This window comes from Calidris pugnax, unplaced genomic scaffold, assembly GCF_001431845.1.
Source record: "Calidris pugnax isolate Ruff unplaced genomic scaffold, ASM143184v1 scaffold397, whole genome shotgun sequence".
Taxonomy (NCBI): Eukaryota; Metazoa; Chordata; class Aves; order Charadriiformes; family Scolopacidae; genus Calidris; species Calidris pugnax.
In genome coordinates this window covers 90786-101834 of record NW_015091103.1, presented here as the reverse complement: position 1 = coordinate 101834, position 11049 = coordinate 90786, and the positions used below count along the sequence as shown (strand labels likewise).

Below are 11049 nucleotides of genomic sequence, written 5' to 3'. Positions count from 1 at the left end.
CTCCGCAGTGCTCGAGCTGACCTCCTCATGGTTCCACCTGACCTTCTCATAGCTCCACCCGACCTCCTCATGGCTCCACCTGCCCTTCTCATGGCTCCACCAACCTTCTCATGGCTCCACCCAACCTTCTCATGGCTCCACCTGACCTCCTCATGACTCCACCTGACCTTCTCATGGCTCCACCTGACCTCCTCATGACTCCACCTGACCTTCTCATGGCTTCACCCAACCTCCTCATGGTTCCACCTGACCTTCTCATGGCTTCACCAACCTTCTCATGACTCCACCTGACCTCCTCATGGCTCCACCTGACCTCCTCATGGTTCCACCTGACCTTCTCATAGCTCCACCCGACCTCCTCATGGCTCCACCTGACCTTCTCATGGCTCCACCTGACCTTCTCATAGCTCCACCTGACCTTCTCATGGCTCCACCCAACCTCCTCATGGCTCCACCTGACCTCCTCATGGCTCCACCTGACCTCCTCATGGTTCCACCCAGCCTTCTCATGGCTCCACCTGACCTCCTCATGACTCCACCTGACCTTCTCATGGCTTCACCCAACCTCCTCATGCTTCCACCCAACCTTCTCATGGCTCCACCTGACCTTCTCATGAATTTATGGCTCCCACTTTGAAACTGGAAGGCAAAGTGGGGACGAGGGTGGCTTTGTCTTGGAGATAGGGGAGAAGGTCTCTGCTCTATCAAGGGACAATGAGTTTTGGGGTCCCGGGTTCTCACCTGAGAAGAAGTGGACCCCAAACCATGGCTTTAGTGTGACCACAGTCTTGCTTCACACCAGAGTCAATAGACTTTGGTGGCCACCATGGTTTGCAACCCAAAAGAGGTCCACCCCCCGCTTCCAGGACAGGTCCCTTGTCACCTCCCAACAAGGTCAACGTGGGCCTGGAGATGTCACCACCCCAACATTTGCACCCAAGAAGAGATGGACCACAGAGCTCCCCTGTGGTGGTTCCCCCCTTCCGCTGGTGTAAAGGTCAACATCAACCTCAAGATCAACCATCAACGTCAATCCATAGAGTTTGACACTGGGATGTTCCACCAGAAAGAGATGGAACCACCACGCGTGGTCCCACCACCGCTGTGTCCCTCTTGTCCCCTCAACATGAGCCCCACAGATCTTGTCACCAGAAAGAGGTGGAACCACCATGCACGGACCCACCACCACTGTGTCCCTCGTGTCGCCCCATGGTAAATGTCAACGTGAGCCCCACAGACTTTGTCACCAGAAAGAAGGTGGAACCACCACATGTTCCACCAGAAAGAGGTGGAACCACCACACGTGGTCCCACCACCACTTTGTCCCTCTTGTCCCCTCAACATGAGCCCCACAGACCTTGTCACCAGAAAGAAGGTGGAACCACCACATGTTCCACCAGAAAGAGGTGGAAACACCACATGTGGTCCCACCACCACTGTGTCCCTCTTGTCCCCCCCAACATGAGCCCCACAGACCTTGTCACCAGAAAGAGTTGGGCCTCCAAAAAGTGCCACCTTACCATGACGTGTCCCCTCTTGCCTCGCGTCAAGCTCAAGGTGAGCCCGTAGACTTCCAGGGACAACTCCTGGATGCCGGAGACCTTCTTCTTCTGCCGGGCCTCCTTCTCCATTTTCACCGCGAAGGGTTGGCCGCCCTCCCCTCCCCCGCAGGTCTCGCTCAGGACGTAAGAGCAGGTCCCCGAGAAGTTGAAGGCCACCCCGTCGAAGGAGACGTAGCTACGGTCCCCGGTGACCAAGCAGGTCCCCAGGGCGGCCGAGGAGCACTGGAAGACGCCCTCGATGACTTGCCCTTCTCCACCTCCAGGACACGAAGCCTCTTGACATTCCAGGGCGCCCCCCGCCCGGCACCGACACATCTCCTCCTTGGTGGCCAAGAAGGTCTCCTCCGCTTGGTAGTAGAAGTCCCCTTGGTGGCACCCGCAGCGGGAGAGGGGGACGCAGGTGTCGCCGCTGAGGACCAAGCCCCCGTCGCAGGCGCAACCTTCCCGACACCTTTCCTGGCATTTTTCCGGGGAAAAAAGGCTCCGGCAGCTCCGGCCGCAGCCCCGGGAGCAGGGCTCGTAGTGGCTGTTGGGGGGACACGGAAAACCTGCAAAAATGTCAATTTTTTAACCCATAATTAGATTTTTTAACCAAAATGTAGATTTGTTTAGGTGTCGCCGCTGAGGACCAAGCCCCCGTCGCAGGCGCAACCTTCCCGACACCTTTCCTGGCATTTTTCCGGGGAAAAAAGGCTCCGGCAGCTCCGGCCGCAGCCCCGGGAGCAGGGCTCGTAGTGGCTGTTGGGGGGACACGGAAAACCTGCAAAAATGTCGATTTTTTTAAGCCATAATTAGATTTTTTAAACCATAATCAGATTTTTTAACCCATAATTAGATTTTTTAACCAAAATGTAGATTTGTTTAAACCCAGATGTAGATTATTTTAACCCTAACATAGTTTTTTTAACCCATAATTAATTTTTTTTAACCCAGATGTCAGTTTTTTAACCCATAATTAGATTATTTTAACACAGATGTAGATTATTTTAACCCAAATGTAGATTTTTAAACCCATAATTAGATTTTTTAACCAAGATGTAGATTTTTTTAAACCCAGATGTAGATTATTTCAACCCAAACATAGATTTTTTAACCCATAATTAGATTAGTTTAACCCAGATGTAGATTATTTTAACCCTAACATAGTTTTTTTAACCCATAATTAATTTTTTTTAACCCAGATGTCAGTTTTTTAACCCATAATTAGATTATTTTAACACAGATGTAGATTATTTTAACCCAAACGTAGATTTTTAAACCCATAATTAGATTTTTTAACCAAGATGTAGATTTTTTTAAACCCAGATGTAGATTATTTCAATCCAAACATAGATTTTTTAACCCATAATTAGATTAGTTTAACCCAGATGTACATTATTTTAACTCTTTATTAGATTTTTTTTACCCCAGATGTAGATTATTTTAACCCAAACGTAGATTTTTAAACCCATAATTAGATTTTTTTAACTGAGATACCAATCTTTTAACCTGTGATAACATTTTTTTTAACCCAGATGTAGATTATTTTAACTCATAATTAGATTATTTTAACCCATAATTATATTATTTTAACCCAGATACAAATTTTTAAAACTCATAATTAGATTTTTTAACCTGATGTAGATTATTTTAACCCAAACATAGATTTTTTAACCCAAACATAGATTTTTTTAACCCATAATTAGACTTTTTTAACCCAGATGTAGATTATTTTAATCGAAATGTAGACTTTTAAAACCCATAATTAGATTTTTTTTTAACCGAGATGTCAATTTTTAACCCCTAATTTCATTTTTTTAACCCAAATGTGTATTTTTCCCCAGATGTAGACTTTTTTAACCGAAATGTAGATCTTCTTAACCCATAATTAGACTTTTTAAACCCATAATTAGATTTTTTTTTAACCGAGATGTCAATTTTTAACCCCTAATTTCATTTTTTTAACCCAAATGTGTATTTTTCCCCAGATGTAGACTTTTTTAACCGAAATGTAGATCTTCTTAACCCATAATTAGACTTTTTAAACCCATAATTAGATTTTGTTAACCCAGATGTAGATTTTTTTTAACCCATAATTACATTTTTTCACTCCAGATGTAGATTTTTTAAACCGATTGGTAGATTTTTTAATCCAGATGTAGATTTTTTTAACCCCCCTTTTTTTTTTTTACTCCAGATATCGATTTTTTAACCCAAATGTAGGTATTTTTTTTAACCAAATGTCGATTGCTGTTTTTAACCCAGATGTAGATTTTTTTTTCACCCCAAATCACCTCATTTTTCCCCCATTTTCCTGCAGGAATCGAGGACCTTCCCTCAAGACCAGACTCGCTCCTTCCCTGGGTCCAACATTGACCTCGGGGTGCGTGGGGGGAGGTGTCCCTTTCTCCTCGTTTGACCATTTTGGGTGGATTTCATGGGTTTTTTGCCCTCCAGGCGATGAACCCTCCCTCTTTTTTTTTTTTTTCACCCAAAAGAAATTGGTGCTTTTTTGGGGTTAAATCATTCCCTGGAAGGGTGGGGGGATTTTGGAGAGATGATGGGACCAACATGGGCTTTGGGTGGAGATGGAAGCCCCACCAGGGGGAGACGATTTTGGGTGGGAATCCCTTTGTCCCCACCTGGGTTTGACCAAGGCTTGGGGTTCCTTTGGATTTTGGTGACCCCCAGAACCCCCAAATCCCCTCGATTCAACCCAACTCACGGCAGAAGTCCTCCGTCCTCCACCTCCCCACGGCGACGCCGGCGGCCTGGCAGACCTCGGCGTAGCGGGCGATGAGGGGACACCTCACCCCTTCCCCATCTGGGAAGAGGCAAAGGTCATGGAGGCAGCTTTGGAAGTACTTTTGGGGGTCCACCAGAGCGTGGCAAGCTCCGAAGGGTCCACCTTCTTCTCGGATGATGCCGCAACCCTTGGAGGAGACCTCCTGCTGACCTAGAGCTTCCATGGTGCTGGTGGGACATTCCAAGGTGGAGGTCTCCCCACAACCGGGGACGGCGGTGACCTTCCAGCTGCCCCCCAGGGTGGTGGGGTCAGAGGTGACCTGGCCGCTCTTGGTCATCATCTCGTCCTCCTCCTGGCCGTTGTAGTTGCCGCAGAGGCCACAGAGGGCGCCGGCGTAGGTGGTGGGGACGGTGGCCACCAGGCGGCTCCGCCCATCGTAGGACACGGCCAACCCAAAGTCGGTCTCCACCACCGTGTCCCCCCCGGGCCCCCGGGAGACGGAGACCCTTCCACCCCGGCGGCCGTAGGGCAGGTTGGCCAACCGGCCGTTGACCTGGGGTGAGAAACAGAAGAATAGATAAATAAAAAATAAAATAAAGGTAAAAATAGAAATATTTAAAAAAAAAAATAAATGAAATGCAAAAAAAAAATAAATGAAATGCAAATAAAAATAAAATTTAAAATAAAAACTAACAAAAAAATGAAATACAAATAAAAACTCTAAATCTAATAAGACAAATAATAGAATCATTATTAATATTATTATATTATTAAGAATTAAATATAATATATACTAAAATTCTTCTATAATAATAATAATAAATAATAATAATTATTATTATTATCATCATCATCATCATTATTATTTGGTAAAATTAGAAAAAAGCAGTAAAAGCCGATCACCTTTTCACGCCACCGGCAATTTGGGAGCCCGAAAAATCGGCGTTTCCCAATATCGGAAAAAAAATCAGCGTTTCCCAATTTGGAATAAAATCAATGTTTCCCCATTTAGGAAAAAATCTGTGGTTCCCAATGTAGGAAAAAATCAGTGTTTTCCTATTTAGGACAAATTCAGTGTTTCCAAATATCAGAAAAAATCAGCGTTTTCCAATATAGGAAAAAAAAATAGCATTTCCCAATTTAGAAAAAAAAATAGGGTTTCGCAATATCGAAAAAAAACCCAGAGTTTCCTGATTTAGAAAAAAATCACAATTTTCCAGTTTAGGAAAAAAATCAGTGTTTCCCAGTTTAGAAAGAAATCTGTTTTCCAATTTAGAAAAAAAAATCAGCATTTTCAAATATTGGAAAAAAAAAATGAGCGTTTCCCAATACGGAAAAAAATAAGCATTTTCCATTTTAGAAAAAACCCAGCATTTCCCAATTTAGAAAAAATCAGCATTTGTCTATTTAGATACAAATAACTATTGCCCAATTTAGCAAAAAAAAACAGTGTTTCTCAATATAGAAAAAAATTAATATTTCCCAATTTAGAGAAAAATCATGTTTCACAATAGAGAAGAAAATCAGCGTTTTCCAATTTAGAAAAAAAAAAAAAATGTGTTTCTAAATATCAGGTAAATTGGTATTTCCCAATTTAGAAAAAAATTTAGCATTTTTAAATATTGGAAAAATACAGCATTTCCCAATTTGGAAAGAAATCTGTGTTTTCCAATTTAGAAAAAAAATCAGATTTTTCAAATATTGGAAAAAATCAGAGTCTCTCAATTTAGAAAAAAAATCAGAATATCCCAAAATAGGAAAAAAACCCTCTTTTCCCAATTTTGGGAAGAGATGGGACCAGGAGGTTGGGGTGAGGAGGAGGAGAAGAGATGGGACACGTGGGTTGGGTGAGGAGGAGAAGAAGGTGATGGGACACGTGGGTTGGGTGAGGAGGAGGAGGAGAAGAAGGTGATGGGACATGTGGGTTGGGGTGAGAAGAAGAAGAGATGGGACATGGGTTGGGTGAGGAGAAGAAGAGATGAGACATGGGTTGGGTGAGGAGAAGAGATGGGACATGGGTTGGGTGAAGAGAAGGAGAAGAGATGAGACATGGGTTGGGTGAGGAGGAGAAGAAGGTGATGGGACACGTGGGTTGGGTGAGGAGGAGGAGGAGAAGGTGATGGGACATGGGTTGGGTGAGGAGGAGGAGAAGAGATGGGACACGTGGGTTGGGTGAGAAGAAGAAGAAGAGATGAGACATGGGTTGGGGTGAGAAGAAGAAGAGATGGGACATGGGTTGGGTGAGGAGGAGAAGAGATGAGACATGGGTTGGGTGAGAAGAAGAAGAGATGAGACATGGGTTGGGTGAGGAGAAGAAGAATGAGACATGGGTTGGGTGAGGAGGAGGAGAAGAGATGGGACACGTGGGTTGGGTGAGGAGGAGGAGGAGAAGGTGATGGGACATGGGTTGGGTGAGGAGGAGGAGAAGAGATGGGACACGTGGGTTGGGTGAGAAGAAGAAGAAGAGATGAGACATGGGTTGGGGTGAGAAGAAGAAGAGATGGGACATGGGTTGGGTGAGGAGGAGAAGAGATGAGACATGGGTTGGGTGAGAAGAAGAAGAGATGAGACATGGGTTGGGTGAGGAGAAGAAGAATGAGACATGGGTTGGGTGAGGAGGAGGAGAAGAGATGGGACACGTGGGTTGGGTGAGGAGGAGGAGGAGAAGAAGGTGATGGGACATGTGGGTTGGGGTGAGAAGAAGAAGAGATAGGACACAGGGTTGGGTGAGGAGGAGGAGAAGGTGATGAAGATGGTGGTTGAAGAACCCAACCTCTGCTGGACTCACTGTGATTTTGCCGGGGTGTTTCCGGTTGATGCTGATGGTTTTGCCGTAGACTTTGACCACCACCAGAGCGATGGAGGCCGGTGGTTCCTCATCCCGGCGGCCGTTCTGCACCAACACCTGGAAGTCCACCAGGCCTGGGGTCTTCTCGCACAACCCCACCATCTGGTAGATGCAGGTGCCCTGGAAGACGAACCTCCCGCCGTCGAAGGTCTCGTAGTGGGTGGCGCCCACGGCCGAGCAGGTCCCGTGGCTCTTGGGGTAACAACCTTGGATGCCCTCCTCCACCCGACATTCTTCTCCATCCTGGCACTTGTCCTCTCGGCACAGGGCATTCTGGGAGGTCCCGTCGCAGACGCAACGTTTGGTGCAGGTGGTGTCACCCCAAAACTCCTCGTGGAGGCCGTGGAGGAGGCCCTCGTGGAGGCAGCCGCACTGCTCCTGGGGGACGCACCGGTTGGCCTCCAAGACGAAGCCCTCCTGGCAGGAGCAGGTCTCCACGCAGGCCGAGGTGGGGCAGTCGGTGGGGACGGCGGTGGGGTTGCAGGTGGTGGGACAGGCAGGGCCACAGGTGGTGTAGTTGCTGTTCTTGGGGCAGGAGAGGGCTGTGGAGGAGAGGGGACAGCGTGGTCATGGTGGGATGGGAGATGGTGGTCATGGTGGGACACCTTGTGATGATGGGCATGGTGGCAAAGGTCATGGTGAGGACGGACACCACGATCATGGTGGGGATGGGAGATCGTGGTCATGTTGGAGTGGGGCACCTTGTCATGGTGGGGATGGGAGATCATGGTCATGGTGGGATGGGAGATCATGGTCATGGTGGGGACGAGAGGTCATGATCATGGTGGGGTGGGGCACCTTGTCATGGTGGGGATGGATAACATGGTCATGGTGGGATGGGAGATCATGGTCATGGTGGGGACGAGAGGTCATGATCATGGTGGGGTGGGGCACCTTGTCATGGTGGGGATGGACGCCATGGTCATGGTGGGGATGGATAACATGGTCATGGTGGGATGGGAGATCATGGTCATGGTGGGGACGAGAGGTCATGGTCATGGTGGGACACCTTGTGATGATGGGCATGGTGGCAAAGGTCATGGTGAGGACGGACACCACGATCATGGTGGGGATGGGAGATCGTGGTCATGTTGGAGTGGGGCACCTTGTCATGGTGGGGATGGGAGATCATGGTCATGGTGGGATGGGAGATCATGGTCATGGTGGGGACGAGAGGTCATGGTCATGGTGGGACACCTTGTGATGATGGGCATGGTGGCAAAGGTCATGGTGAGGACGGACACCACGATCATGGTGGGGATGGGAGATCGTGGTCATGTTGGAGTGGGGCACCTTGTCATGGTGGGGATGGACGCCATGGTCATGGTGGGGATGGATAACATGGTCATGGTGGGATGGGAGATCATGGTCATGGTGGGGACGAGAGGTCATGGTCATGGTGGGACACCTTGTGATGATGGGCATGGTGGCAAAGGTCATGGTGAGGACGGACACCACGATCATGGTGGGGATGGGAGATCGTGGTCATGTTGGAGTGGGGCACCTTGTCATGGTGGGATGGGAGATCATGGTCATGGTGGGGACGAGAGGTCATGATCATGGTGGGGTGGGACAACTTGTCATGGTGGGCATGGACACTGTGGTCATGGTGGGATAGGAGATCATGGTCATGGCGGGGACGAGAGACCATGGTCATGGTTGGACACTTTGTCATGGTGAGGATGGACACCATGGTCATGGTGGGACACCTTGTCATGATGAGGATGGGAGATCATGGTTGTGGTGAAGATGGAAGCCACAGTCATGGTGGGGTGGGCCACCTTGTCATGGTGAGGATGGACACCATGATCGTGGTGGGATGGGAGATCATGGTCATGGTGGGGATACAAAAACTATGGTCATGGTGGGATGGGACACTGTAGTCATGATGGGGGTAGACATCATGGTCATGGTGGGGATGGGACACCATTGTCATGGTGGGGATGGGACACCATTGTCACAGTGAGGATGGACACCATGATCTTGGTGGGATGGGAGATCATGGTCATAGTGGGGATAGACACCACGGTCATGGTAGGGATAGAAAACCATGGTCATGATGGGGATGGACATCGTGGTCATGGTGTGGTGGGACACTCTGGTCATGGTGGACACCCACAACCCTTTCAGCCCCACCTTGGTGTGCCCTGCCTGAAAACCACCTCCTCCCACCTCCCTGGAGACACCAAAACCCCTCCCCGTTGACTCAGTTTCCCTTTTCTACTCGTTTCCATCCCGTCACCTCCTGATTCCACCCACCTCAACCAAGGTCCCCGTTGCCCCGCCCACCCCCCGGGTGGAGCTACTCACGACAATTGACCAACGTCCTCCAATCGGAGACGGCCGTTCCCTCCTCCCGACAGTCATCTGCGTAGGCTTCCAGGGCCCGGCAGAGCAGGACGTGGAGACCATCATTGACGCAGAGGTCGTAGACGCAGTTCTTCAGGTAGACCTGGGGGTCCAGGGTGTGGTGACACCCCTCGAAAGGTCCAGGCCGTTGGGCCATCAACCCGCAAGACTCTTCCCCCTCGTATTTCTTCCCCTCGTCCCCTGGACAACCTCCGCAGTCCCCACCGCTGCAGTTGTCCCAGCAAGGCTGGCTCCGGTTGGTGGCCTCCCAACCCAGGTCCCCCGTCAGGTTGGCCTGGGCCAAGTGGTCATCCCGGGGGTCGCCGTTGCCACACAAACCGCAGACTTTGGCCGAGAGGGCGCCGGGGAGTTTGACCAGCAGGTGGTGGTCCCAGTCATAGAGGACCTTCAGGTGGAAGTGGGTCTGGATCAAGAGGGACCTGCCCTTCTGCCGTAGGCGGAGCTTCCCCCGGGCCAAGGAGATGGGGAGGTGGGAGCGACGGTTGTTCACCTGGAGGAGAAGAAACACCAACCATGAAAACCTCAACGGATTTCATCAAACGGGGCCCGAAAAGTCGACTTTTTGAAGTTTTGGGGTGTCTCCTTCCAAATAGACGACCACGTGGTGGCGCCACCACCTCACGGGTGGCAACTCGGAAGATCCTTGAAGTTGGAGAAGACCCTGAAGGTCCTCCTTAAAGAGATTATCCTTTTTGGTGGCTTACCCTCACAATGCCGTTCTCGGCCCTGGTGGCCTCCACGGTGACGTCATAGACGTGGACGGTCACAGTGTCCACATGGGAGACTCCCAGGTGGCCCCTGGCTTCATTTTTGGCCTCTACGCTGAAGAAGGGGATGGTGGGATCCTGGTGGCAGGTCTTGGTCAAGGTGTAAGTGCAGGTGCCCATGAGATGCAAGGTTTTCCCATCAAAGGTCCGGTAGTGAGAGTCACCGGTGGCCCAGCAGGTCAAGGGGGCTTCGTGGATGCAGGTGGGTTGGCCGTCCACCACCTGGCACTTCTCCTGGCAAGAGAGATCTTCACAGGAGAGCGGAGGAGGAGGAGAAGCTGCAGAAAATGGGGAGAAACAACCACCCTCAATCCACGGATGGGCAACCAAAGGTGAGACCAGCCATGGAGAAGACATGGATGGGCAAGGAAAGGTGAAACCAGCCATGGAGAAGACATGGATGGGCAAGGAAAGGTGAAACCAGCCATGGAGAAGACATGGATGGGCAAGGAAAGGTGAAACCAGCCATGGAGAAGACATGGATGGGCAAGGAAAGGTGAAACCAGCCATGGAGAAGACATGGATGGGCAAGGAAAGGTGAAACCAGCCATGGAGAAGACATGGATGGGCAAGGAAAGGTGAAACCAGCCATGGAGAAGACATGGATGGGCAAGGAAAGGTGAAACCAGCCATGGAGAAGACATGGATGGGCAAGGAAAGGTGAAACCAGCCATGGAGGAGACGTGGAAGGGCAACCAAAGGTCAGAGCATCATTGGAGAAGACATGGATGGGCAAGGAAAGGTGAGACAAGCCATGGAGAAGACATGGATGGGCAA

At 49.6% G+C, this 11049-nt stretch overlaps 1 protein-coding gene across 1 annotated transcript in view; it reads right to left on the bottom strand.

The window, feature by feature from the left end:
* Nucleotides 1-11049, bottom strand: part of LOC106897389 (IgGFc-binding protein-like) — a gene marked incomplete at its 3' end in the record, with an annotated part of 68806 nt that overhangs the window by 52377 nt on the left and 5380 nt on the right. Inside the window, exons 2-7 of the mRNA XM_014957986.1 lie at nucleotides 10210-10550; nucleotides 9446-9995; nucleotides 7076-7677; nucleotides 4267-4840; nucleotides 2192-2322; nucleotides 1521-1979 (exon numbers count right to left, since the gene is read on the bottom strand). Of these exons, the coding sequence (XP_014813472.1) occupies nucleotides 1521-1979; nucleotides 2192-2322; nucleotides 4267-4840; nucleotides 7076-7677; nucleotides 9446-9995; nucleotides 10210-10550 (2657 nt within the window). The remainder of the gene's footprint in view (nucleotides 1-1520; nucleotides 1980-2191; nucleotides 2323-4266; nucleotides 4841-7075; nucleotides 7678-9445; nucleotides 9996-10209; nucleotides 10551-11049) is intronic.